The 13,380-nt window shown below is 43.6% G+C and overlaps 1 protein-coding gene across 1 annotated transcript; it reads right to left on the minus strand.

Moving 5' to 3' along the window:
• Positions 1-5,988: 5,988 nt before the first annotated feature.
• Positions 5,989-7,262, minus strand: LOC109877511 (tetraspanin-10-like; the record flags this gene model as incomplete). Its single annotated transcript, XM_020469753.2, has 2 exons — positions 5,989-6,295; positions 6,646-7,262. Coding segments are annotated over 2 exons (924 nt in total), but the record flags the coding sequence as incomplete, so codon positions are not given.
• Positions 7,263-13,380: the final 6,118 nt, after the last annotated feature.

Genomic DNA, 13,380 nt, shown 5'->3' on the forward strand with positions numbered 1-13,380 from the left:
ACCAAATTAATTATATTAAGCGCCATAGATATTTATTCAAACTATACAAGATACCTGACATCTCGTCTTCATTCCATCAGTGTAACCAAACCAGAAACCACCACAGACAGACAGTCTACAGACCCAGTGTCCCCACACAGACCAACAGAACCATGAATAACCTGGGCACCATCAGCCACCTGTCCTCGCTCCCCAACCAAGGGGCCCCCCAAGTTCAAACAGAGTTACTGTTAGGTTCGTTGAAAGGATCGGACCAAGGCGCAGCGTGCGTAGAGTTCCACATTCTTTAATAGTGAAACTTACAACAAAAACAACAAAGAATATAATGAACGTGCATTATTGCAGTGCACAAGGCAACTATAGAAAAACAAGATCCCACACCAGAAAGTGGGAATAAGGGCTGCCTAAGTATGATTCCCAATCAGAGACAACGATAGACAGCTGCCTCTGATTGGGAACCATAGTCGGCCAAAAACAAAGAAATATACAACATAGAATGCCCACCCCAAATCACACCCTGACCTAACCAAATAGAGAAACAAAACGGCTCTCTAAGGTCAGGGCGTGACAGCTATACATTACAGTTTAAAAGCAAGCCCATAAAGAGGGGGGGGGTCATTGGATGAGTCACTATTCATTTGATTTAGTTCTAAAATAAAGATTTCTAAACATTTCCAAATGTATTTCTAATTTTATCTCTGATTTATTTATATATTTTACATATATATTTGTTTATATTGTATTGTTTAAGGTCAGTGAGAGTGGTAAGGTAGAGAGGGTGACAGAGAGTAGGGGCTGAGGCAGGATTAGTAACCCCATCTCCAGTGGGTCTGTGTGTGATCTGGAGTCAGCAGTGTTACCCTAGACCTGACTCCAGCACTATTCTAGTCAGCAGTGTTACCACTAGACATGACTCCAGCACTATTCTAGTCAGCAGTGTTACCACTAGACCTGACTCCAGCACTACTCTAGTCAGCAGTGTTACCACTAGACCTGACTCCAGCACTATTCTAGTCAGCAGTGTTACCACTAGACCTGACTCCAGCACTATTCTAGTCAGCAGTGTTACCACTAGACCTGACTCCAGCACTACTCTAGTCAGCAGTGTTACCACTAGACATGACTCCAGCACTACTCTAGTCAGCAGTGTTACCACTAGACATGACTCCAGCACTATTCTAGTCAGCAGTGTCACCAGACATGACTACAGCACTACTCTAGTCAGCAGTGTTACCACTAGACCTGACTCCAACACTACTCTAGTCAGCAGTGTTACCAATAGACCTGACTCCAGCACTATTCCAGTCAGCAGTGTTACAACTAGACATGACTCCAGCACTACTATAGTCAGCAGTGTTACCACTAGACATGACTCCAGCACTATTCTAGTCAGCAGTGTTACCACTAGACCTGACTCCAGCACTATTCTAGTCAGCAGTGTTACCACTAGACCTGACTCCAGCACTATTCTAGTCAGCAGTGTTACCAATAGACCTGACTCCAGCACTATTCTAGTCAGCAGTGTTACCAATAGACCTGACTCCAGCACTATTCCAGTCAGCAGTGTTACCAATAGACCTGACTTCAGCACTATTCTAGTCAGCAGTGTTACCAATAGACCTGACTTCAGCACTATTCTAGTCAGCAGTGTTACCAATAGACCTGACTCCAGCACTATTCCAGTCAGCAGTGTTACCACTAGACATGACTCCAGCACTACTCTAGTCAGCAGTGTTACCACTAGACATGACTCCAGCACTATTCTAGTCAGCAGTGTTACCACTAGACCTGACTCCAGCACTATTCTAGTCAGCAGTGTTACCACTAGACCTGACTCCAGCACTATTCCAGTCAGCAGTGTTACCACTAGACCTGACTCCAGCACTATTCTAGTCAGCAGTGTTACCAATAGACCTGACTCCAGCACTATTCCAGTCAGCAGTGTTACCAATAGACCTGACTTCAGCACTATTCTAGTCAGCAGTGTTACCAATAGACCTGACTCCAGCACTATTCCAGTCAGCAGTGTTACCAATAGACCTGACTTCAGCACTATTCTAGTCAGCAGTGTTACCAATAGACCTGACTCCAGCACTATTCTAGTCAGCAGTGTTACCAATAGACCTGACTCCAGCACTATTCCAGTCAGCAGTGTTACCAATAGACCTGACTTCAGCACTTTTCATTTGATTTCTATACAAGGTAATTCGGTGGTACTCAATGCTTTTGTGGGTAGAGAACAGAGGAGGCTGCTGGGTGAAGATATAGGAGTACAGGCCTATTCTAATGGCTGAAATGTAGTTGATTACAATGAGCTGATCCTCTGATATCTCTGCCCACTAGCCACCACTGGTGGAGAAATAATGATTAGAGTAATGATTCGAATATACAGTGTGATACAATTCATGTTCAGCCATACAACCTCAACAGTGACAACATTTAGATAGTTTACAGTTGATGATCTGGTTGTCCTAATAATGTTCTATAATAACAAAGTGATGTTGATTGTGTTCCTCAGGTTTGGAGATGATATTCCAGGGATGGATGGTCTTGGTACTGATAAGATCTCTCTGTTGGCAGACACATTCTAGACTATTACAGCTTCCTGTCTTTAACAACAATATAACAAGGGACCAACATGTTAAATAGATTCAACTTGTTTCCAACGTAGTCCTGGATGGAATTTCATGTTGAATTCCTAACTGAATCCTAACTGAACACTGCTCTATTGCACTATTACAACACACACGCTAACCAATACATTGTAGTGTTCCACTAACACACTAGCCAATACATTGTAGTGTTCCACTATCACACTAGCCAATACATTGTAGTGTTCCACTAACACACTAGCCAATACATTGTAGTGTTCCACTAACACACTAGCCAATACATTGTAGTGTTCCACTAACACACTAGCCAATACATTGTAGTGTTCCACTAACACACTAGCCAATACATTGTAGTGTTCCACTAACACGATAGCCAGGACATTTACTGTGTTACAGTTTTTGTCCATAGTGATAATACGAGTCCAGCTAGCATCATGGATGTTATCATGTAGCTTTACTCCACTAGATGTTATCTTGTAGCTTTACTCCACTAGATGTTATCTTGTAGCTTTACTCCACTAGATGTTATCTTGTAGCTTTACTCCACTAGATGTTATTATGTTGTAGCTTTACTCCACTAGATGTTATCATGTAGCTTTACTCCACTAGATGTTATTATGTTGTAGCTTTACTCCACTAGATGTTATCATGTAGCTTTACTCCACTAGATGTTATCATGTAGCTTTAATCCACTGGATGTTATTATGCTGTAGCTTTACTGCACTGGATGTTATCATGTAGCTTTACTCCACTAGATGTTATTATGTTGTAGCTTTATTCCACTAGATGTTATTATGTTGTAGCTTTACTCCACTAGATGTTATCATGTAGCTTTACTCCACTGGGTCGTATTAACTTGTAGCTTTACTCCACTAGATGTTATCATGTAGCTTTACTCCACTGGGTCTTATTAACTTGTAGCTTTACTCCACTAGATGTTATCTTGTAGCATTACTCCACTAGATGTTATCTTGTAGCATTACTCCACTATATGTTATCTTGTAGCATTACTCCACTAGATGTTATCTTGTAGCATTACTCCACTAGATGTTATCTTGTAGCATTACTCCACTAGATGTTATCTTGTAGCATTACTCCACTATATGTTATCTTGTAGCATTACTCCACTATATGTTATCTTGTAGCATTACTCCACTATATGTTATCTTGTAGCATTACTCCACTATACAGTGCCTTGCGAAAGTATTCGGCCCCCTTGAACCTTGCGACCTTTTGCCACATTTCAGGCTTCAAACATAAAGATATAAAACTGTATTTTTTTGTGAAGAATCAACAACAAGTGGGACACAATCATGAAGTGGAACAACATTTATTGGATATTTTAAACTTTTTTAACAAATCCAAAACTGAAAAATTGGGCGTGCAAAATTATTCAGCCCCTTTACTTTCAGTGCAGCAAACTCTCTCCGGAAGTTCAGTGAGGATCTCTGAATGATCCAATGTTGACCTAAATGACTAATGATGATAAATACAATCCACCTGTGTGTAATCAAGTCTCCGTATAAATGCACCTTCACTGTGATAGTCTCAGAGGTCCGTTAAAAGCGCAGAGAGCATCATGAAGAACAAGGAACACACCAGGCAGGTCCGAGATACTGTTGTGAAGAAGTTTAAAGCCGGATTTGGATACAAAAAGATTTCCCAAGCTTTAAACATCCCAAGGAGCACTGTGCAAGCGATAATATTGAAATGGAAGGAGTATCAGACCACTGCAAATCTACCAAGACCTGGCCGTCCCTCTAAACTTTCAGCTCATACAAGGAGAAGACTGATCAGAGATGCAGCCAAGAGGCCCATGATCACTCTGGATGAACTGCAGAGATCTACAGCTGAGGTGGGAGACTCTGTCCATAGGACAACAATGAGTCGTATATTGCACAAATCTGGCCTTTATGGAAGAGTGGCAAGAAGAAAGCCATTTCTTAAAGATATCCATAAAAAGTGTCGTTTAAAGTTTGCCACAAGCCACCTGGGAGACAGACCAAACATGTGGAAGAAGGTGCTCTGGTCAGATGAAACCAAAATTGAACTTTTTGGCAACAATGCAAAACGTTATGTTTGGCGTAAAAGCAACACAGCTCATCACCCTGAACACACTATCCCCACTGTCAAACATGGTGGTTGCAGCATCATGGTTTGGGCCTGCTTTTCTTCAGCAGGGACAGGGAAGATGGTTAAAATTGATGGGAAGATGGATGGAGCCAAATACAGGACCATTCTGGAAGAAAACCTGATGGAGTCTGCAAAAGACCTGAGACTGGGACGGAGATTTGTCTTCCAACAAGACAATGATCCAAAACATAAAGCAAAATCTACAATGGAATGGTTCAAAAATAAACATATCCAGGTGTTAGAATGGCCAAGTCAAAGTCCAGACCCGAATCCAATCGAGAATCTGTGGAAAGAACTGAAAACTGCTGTTCACAAATGCTCTCCATCCAACCTCACTGAGCTCGAGCTGTTTTGCAAGGAGGAATGGGAAAAATGTCAGTCTCTCGATGTGCAAAACTGATAGAGACATACCCCAAGCGACTTACAGCTGTAATCGCAGCAAAAGGTGGCGCTACAAAGTATTAACTTAAGGGGGCTGAATAATTTTGCACGCCCAATTTTTCAGTTTTTGATTTGTAAAAAAAGTTTGAAATATCCAATAAATGTCGTTCCACTTCATGATTGTGTCCCAGTTGTTGTTGATTCTTCACAAAAAAATACAGTTTTATATCTTTATGTTTGAAGCCTGAAATGTGGCAAAAGGTCGCAAAGTTCAAGGGGGCCGAATACTTTCGCAAGGCACTGTATGTTATCTTGTAGCATTACTCCACTATATGTTATCTTGTAGCATTACTCCACTAGATGTTATCTTGTAGCATTACTCCACTAGATGTTATCTTGTAGCATTACTCCACTAGATGTTATCTTGTAGCATTACTCCACTAGATGTTATCTTGTAGCATTCCTCCACTAGATGTTATTATGTTGTAGCTTTACTCCACTAGATGTTATCATGTAGCTTTAGCCACTATATGTTATCATGTAGCTTTACTCCACTAGATGTTATTATGTTGTAGCTTTACTCCACTAGATGTTATTATGTTGTAGCTTTACTCCACTAGATGTTATCATGTAGCTTTACTCCACTAGATGTTATCATGTAGCTTTACTGCACTGGGTCTTATTAACTTGTAGCTTTACTCCACTAGATGTTATTATGTTGTAGCTTTACTCCACTAGATGTTATCATGTAGCTTTACTCCACTGGGTCTAATTAACTTGTAGCTTTACTCCACTAGATGTTATCATGTAGCTTTACTCCACTGGGTCTTATTATCATGTAGCTTTACTCCACTGGGTCTTATTAACTTGTAGCTTTACTGCACTGGATGTTATCCATCAGTCGTGTGGTGATGAACAGAGTGATGATCTGAACCCCCAGTAGGACGATACCCACGGCTCCTATCAGGCCTGTGTGCTGCTCTATCCAGCGGGACATGCCCCCCAGACAGCCCCCCAGGAAGATGACGCTCTGAGCAGAGAACTCATCCAGCTGCTGGGATCCTACTCCACACTGGGAGTTCCACACCGTGCCGTTCTCCAGGGGGTCCACACAGCAGGTAGCAGGGACCCCACAGGACAGCACCCCTGGGGCAGAGCAGTTATAGTACCTGGGATGAAGAGGACATAGGAGGGGAGAAGCAATTCACTTGGCTGCTTGGATAATGGTATGTGACATAAAAGCAATAAGCCTAGTTATGTAACATATCATCTTTGACAGATTTATATTTTATACATTTGATTTTATCTTTGTTCATACATGTTATTCTCTGAGATGAACTCTATTTTACAAGAGAGACCTGCTCAAAACTAACAAAACTATCAAAATGATAGTAAGATGATAGTAACAACCCACATTGACAGACATCAGTTCGCAGGGCTGTGTGTCAGTCAATGGACCATGTCCATCATGTCCATCAAGTCATCATGTCAATGGTCTGGTCAGTCACATCTCACTCACATGTTGACCTCCCAGTCTCTGTAGTTGTCGGCCCCGCAGCACTGCAGTCCTATCTGGATTTCATCTGTGATGAACCTCAGGTCCAGGTCATCCTGGTAACGTACCATGGCAGCCAGCATACCTGACCTCAGGTATCCCTCTATCTGTCCCTGGAAGCTGTAGGCCACAATGGCCGCTAGGACCTGGGCTGCTACCAGGACCAGCACGGTGGCTGAGAAGACCTGGAGCAGGCAGCAGTTCTCTCTCAGAGCCCCCACACAGCCTGACAGGCAGAGGATAGACAGCACCAAGCCCAGCACCACAAAAACCAGCATGGGGTCGGTGGTGATCTGTCCTATTTTCTCCTGAGCGAAGGATTCCTTGTTGATGAGGCCCCACAGTCCCAGAGCCAGGACCACCAGGCCTAGCACCGTGAAGAGGAGGTTGCTGAAGAACAGGAGGTACTTGAGAAGGCAGTCTCTCAGGGAGAAGGGCCTGCTACGGGTTCTGGGTTTTACCTCCCTGGTTCTACCCTGGTTCCCAGGTCCATCATTCGGTCCTAGTTCTGGAGCCTGTTCTTCTGTGCTGCTCTCGTCAGTCCCCTGGAGGACTCCTGACAACTCTCTATCTGTGTCTGTCTTCAAAGAGGAAAGAGGACAGACAATAAACAATGAGATTTCACTGAGGCAAAAATAACTCATCAAGTTCAGTCTGTAGTGGTCGTTGTCTTTAGGTTTAGCCTACTTGCAACCATAGAATTAGAATCTATAGAATGGGTCTCCCCATCTAAGTCAAGAATTGCATAACGGGTGGACTGGTAGCCATTGGAGTTTACGCATGACTTTACCAGTCAAATTGACAGGGTTAAAGGTTGCAAGTCCTTTTATTCAATTATTTGTCTATGCTTGCAACGTTGAGGGGACTGTAAACTCTATTCAATAGTATGTACAGTGAGTACATAACTAACAGCATACAGGTTGTCAGACAGACATACAGTCACTGTACCTTTGGTATGAGTGGGCTGGTCTCAGTCTGTGAGGTCTCTCTCCTCAACCAGGGAAAACTAAACCATCTCATGGACTGCAATCTCCTCATCTTCCTAGCTGCCAGGAAACGGTTCTCCCTCTGTCCTCTCAGAAACTATTCTTCTCCTGTCCGCTCAGAAACTATTCTTCCCCTGTCCTCTCAGAAACTATTCTTCTCCTGTCCGCTCAGAAACTATTCCTCCCTTGTTCTTTCAGAAAATATTATTCTCCTGTCCTCTCAGAAACTATTCTTCCTCTGTCCTCTCAACGAATCAATGTGTGATGGACGATTCTCCCCTTGTCCTCAGCTAATCAGTGTGTGAGAGGCTGTTCTCCCCGTCTTCCGGTCAGTTTACCAGTCTAGAGGAGAGGAGAGGAGACTGTCTGAGGAGAAAGGGAGAGAGTTGAGGTGGTGGAAGCCAGATCAACACAGCTCTATGCAGTGTGGTGGGTGGGTGTGTAGTTAGCTCAGAGCTCCAGCAGACAGAAGAGTGTATTCATTCATCTACACTGTAGCAAAATAACTTGTAACAGAACGAGAGTTTCTTATTGGTCAAATTCATGTAGAACACTCCCTGTTTTGGACCGTTGCTTTTGTTTGGTTCCTAATGAATATAGTCCAGGGCTCCCAGGGATTCTAGCAGCATCATGTGAGAGTCACAGTGCAGGCGATTAAGAAGTAATCAGATCACGCCTCATTGACTGTTACACTCCAGGGTGAAGTTTCCCTTAGGTACAGATCTAAGATCAGCTTACCCTCCCCAATCCTAACCTTAACCATTAGTGGGGAAAATGCCAAACTGACCCAAGATCAGTGTCTACTCAGGCCAACTTCTCCTGAGTGTTACAGGAAGAAGAGATGCTCAGGGAACAGATCCCACTTTGATCCACAACAGCCATGTGATGAGACTGTGGAATTACATCATAATACAGAATTGTGAGAATGTTGTGAGCATGTTGTGTGTTTTAGCCAATGAGTGTCTCTATGGTAGATATAATTCATTCAAAAAGAATGAAGTGAAAACAATAGCAAACTTTAGACACAACCAGGGGTGGAAATGGAGGGAACGCATGGAAACCAATATCCCAAAGCCCCATTTAGACACTAAATATTATTTTTAGTATATTTTTTTAGTTGAGTTCCCATGGTTATTTATATTACAGTGCTGAGTTTCCAGAATAACTTTTTTTTTAAATTCCACCCCTGGACACAACAAAAAGCAATTCCAGCTCGTTAAGAATCTGTAGGGTAAGGAGGAGGAAAGGGTTAATTTATCACAGTATGGTCAGTGATGTGGTCTATTTCTCTCTCTACACAGTAAAATACCTCTAAATACCTTGTCTCTGGAAAAATCCACTTTGGCAGTAAAAGTGAATCTCTTATGGTTTGATATGCCAGCCCATAACTAAAAATAATCCTCAATTAGTGGTTACACATTGTTAACACTGTCAATCAGTGGTTACACATTGTGAACACTGTCAATCAGTGGTTACACATTGTGAACACTGTCAGTCAGTGGTTACACATTGTGAACACTGTCAATCAGTGGTTACACATAGTTAACACTGTCAATCAGTGGTTACACATTGTTAACACTGTCATTCAGTGGTTACACATTGTGAACACTGTCAATTAGTGGTTACACATTGTTAACACTGTCAATCAGTGGTTACATATTGTGAACACTGTCAATCAGTGGTTACACATTGTTAACACTGTCAATCAGTGGTTACACATTGTTAAAACTGTCAATTAGTGGTTACACATTGTTAACACTGTCAGTCAGGGGTTACACATTGTTAACACTGTCAATCAGTGATTACACATTGTTAACACTGTCAATTAGTGGTTACACATTGTTAACACTGTCAGTCAGTGGTTACACATTGTTAACACTGTCAGTCAGTGGTTACACATTGTTAACACTGTCAATCAGTGATTACACATTGTTAACACTGTCAATCAGTGGTTACATATTGTTAACACTGTCAATCCCACAACACCAATCTAGGGCTGCAATGTATTAATGTATTTAATGTATTCAGAAGCATGTTTATATCACAATCAGGAGTAGCTTTGTATTCAGAAGCATGTTTATATCGCAATCAGGAGTAGCTTTGTATTCAGAAGCATGTTTATATCACAATCAGGAGTAGCTTTGTATTCAGAAGCATGTTTATATCACAATCAGGAGTAGCTTTGTATTCAGAAGCATGTTTATATCGCAATCAGGAGTAGCTTTGTATTCAGAAGCATGTTTATATCGCAATCAGGAGTAGCTTTGTATTCAGAAGCATGTTTATATCACAATCAGGAGTAGCTTTGTATTCAGAAGCATGTTTATATCACAATCAGGAGTAGCTTTGTATTCAGAAGCATGTTTATATCACAATCAGGAGTAGCTTTGTATTCAGAAGCATGTTTATATCACAATCAGGAGTAGCTTTGTATTCAGAAGCATGTTTATATCGCAATCAGGAGTAGCTTTGTATTTGAAGTGCTGCAGTCCATCTCTGAGATCCAGTCATCCATCACCTCAGAGTTGACACCTCCAGTCATCCATCACCTCAGAGTTGACACCTCCAGTCATCCATCACCTCAGAGTTGACACCTCCAGTCATCCATCACCTCAGAGTTGACACCTCCAGTCATCCATCACCTTAGAGTTGACACCTCCAGTCATCCATCACCTCAGAGTTGACACCTCCAGTCATCCATCACCTCAGAGTTGACACCTCCAGTCATCCATCACCTCAGAGTTGACACCTCCAGTCATCCATCACCTCAGAGTTGACACCTCCAGTCATCCATCACCTCAGAGTTGACACCTCCAGTCATCCATCACCTCAGAGTTGACACCTCCAGTCATCCATCACCTCAGAGTTGACACCTCCAGTCATCCATCACCTCAGAGATGACACCTCCAGGCTCCAAGGCCAGGTTTGTCCCAGTAGGTAGATGGTAGACCTCAGGTCAAGGTTTGTCCCAGTAGGTAGCTGGTAGACCTCAGGTCCAGGTTTGTCCCAGTAGGTAGCTGGTAGGTCTCAGGTCCAGGTTTGTCCCAGTAGGTAGCTGGTAGGTCTCAGGTCCAGGTTTATCCCAGTAGGTAGATGGTAGACCTCAGGTCCAGGTTTGTCCCAGTAGGTAGCTGGTAGACCTCAGGTCCAGGTTTGTCCCAGTAGGTAGCTGGTAGGTCTCAGGTCCAGGTTTATCCCAGTAGGTAGCTGGTAGGTCTCAGGTCCAGGTTTGTTCCAGTAGGTAGCTGGTAGGTCTCAGGTCCAGGTTTGTCCCAGTAGGTAGCTGGTAGACCTCAGGTCAAGGTGTGTCCCAGTAGGTAGCTGGTAGACCTCAGGTCCAGGTTTGTCCCAGTGGGTAGATGGTAGCTCTCAGGTCCAGGTTTGTCCCAGTAGGTAGCTGGTAGGTCTCAGGTCCAGGTTTGTCCTAGTAGGTAGCTGGTAGGTCTCAGGTCCAGGTTTGTCCCAGTAGGTAGCTGGTAGGTCTCAGGTCCAGGTTTGTCCCAGTAGGTAGCTGGTAGGTCTCAGGTCCAGGTTTGTCCCAGTAGGTAGCTGGTAGGTCTCAGGTCCAGGTTTGTCCCAGTAGGTAGATGGTAGACCTCAGGTCCAGGTTTGTCCCAGTAGGTAGATGGTAGACCTCAGGTCCAGTTTGTCCCAGTAGGTAGCTGGTAGGTCTCAGGTCCAGGTTTGTCCCAGTAGGTAGCTGGTAGGTCTCAGGTCCAGGTTTGTCCCAGTAGGTAGCTGGTAGACCTCAGGTCCAGGTTTGTCCCAGTAGGTAGCTGGTAGACCTCAGGTCCAGGTTTGTCCCAGTAGGTAGCTGGTAGACCTCAGGTCCAGGTTTGTCCCAGTAGGTAGCTGGTAGGTCTCAGGTCCAGGTTTGTCCCAGTAGGTAGCTGGTAGACCTCAGGTCCAGGTTTGTCCCAGTAGGTAGCTGGTAGGTCTCAGGTCCAGGTTTGTCCCAGTAGGTAGATGGTAGGTCTCAGGTCCAGGTTTGTCCCAGTAGGTAACTGGTAGGTCTCAGGTCCAGGTTTGTCCCAGTAGGTAGCTGGTAGTTCTCAGGTCCAGGCTTGTCCCAGTAGGTAGATGGTAGGTCTCAGGTCCAGGTTTGTCCCAGTAGGTAGATGGTAGGTCTCAGGTCCAGGTTTGTCCCAGTAGGTAGCTGGTAGGTCTCAGGTCCAGGTTTGTCCCAGTAGGTAGATGGTAGGTCTCAGGTCCAGGTTTGTCCCAGTAGGTAGATGGTAGGTCTCAGGTCCAGGTTTGTCCCAGTAGGTAGATGGTAGGTCTCAGGTCCAGGTTTGTCCCAGTAGGTAGATGGTAGGTCTCAGGTCCAGGTTTGTCCCAGTAGGTAGCTGGTAGGTCTCAGGTCCAGGTCTCCTGTAGTTTTACTCCCAGTCCTCTCATCCTCTATTTGTCTTGGATCTTCTTGTTGCTTTGCATCCTGTTTTGGTTCAGAGTATGTCAGTGCAGAGAGGGAGATACAGTGCCTTGTGAAAGTATTCGGCCCCCTTGAACTTTGCGACCTTTGCCACATTTCAGGCTTCAAACATAATAATATAAAACTGTATTTTTTTGTGAAGAATCAACAACAAGTGGGACACAATCATGAAGTGGAACGACATTTATTGGATATTTCAAACTTTTTTAACAAATCAAAAACTGAAAAATTGGGCGTGCTAAATTATTCAGCCCCCTTAAGTTAATACTTTGTAGCGCCACCTTTTGCTGCGATTACAGCTGTAAGTCGCTTGGGGTATGTCTCTATCAGTTTTGCACATCGACAGACTGACATTTTTTCCCATTCCTCCTTGCAAAACAGCTCGAGCTCAGTGAGGTTGGATGGAGAGCATTTGTGAACAGCAGTTTTCAGTTCTTTCCACAGATTCTCGATTGGATTCAGGTCTGGACTTTGACTTGGCCATTCTAACACCTGGATATGTTTATTTTTGAACCATTCCATTGTAGATTTTGCTTTATGTTTTGGATCATTGTCTTGTTGGAAGACAAATCTCCGTCCCAGTCTCAGGTCTTTTGCAGACTCCATCAGGTTTTCTTCCAGAATGGTCCTGTATTTGGCTCCATCCATCTTCCCATCAATTTTAACCATCTTCCCTGTCCCTGCTGAAGAAAAGCAGGCCCAAACCATGATGCTGCCACCACCATGTTTGACAGTGGGGATAGTGTGTTCAGGGTGATGAGCTGTGTTGCTTTTACACCAAACATAACGTTTTGCCTTGTTGCCAAAAAGTTCAATTTTGGTTTCATCTGACCAGAGCACCTTCTTCCACATGTTTGGTGTGTCTCCCAGGTGGCTTGTGGTAAACTTTAAACAACACTTTTTATGGATATCTTTAAGAAATGGCTTTCTTCTTGCCACTCTTCCATAAAGGCCAGATTTGCGCAATATACGACTGATTGATGTCCTATGGACAGAGTCTCCCACCTCAGCTGTAGATCTCTGCAGTTCATCCAGAGTGATCATGGGCCTCTTGGCTGCATCTCTGATCAGTCTTCTCCTTGTATGAGCTGAAAGTTTAGAGGGACGGCCAGGTCTTGGTAGATTTGTAGTGGTCTGATACTCCTTCCATTTCAATATTATCGCTTGCACAGTGCTCCTTGGGATGTTTAAAGCTTGGGAAATCTTTTTGTATCCAAATACGGCTTTAAAGTTCTTCACAACAGTATCTCTGACCTGCCTGGTGTGTTCCTTGTTCTTCAT

This window comes from Oncorhynchus kisutch, unplaced genomic scaffold, assembly GCF_002021735.2.
Source record: "Oncorhynchus kisutch isolate 150728-3 unplaced genomic scaffold, Okis_V2 scaffold973, whole genome shotgun sequence".
Taxonomy (NCBI): Eukaryota; Metazoa; Chordata; class Actinopteri; order Salmoniformes; family Salmonidae; genus Oncorhynchus; species Oncorhynchus kisutch.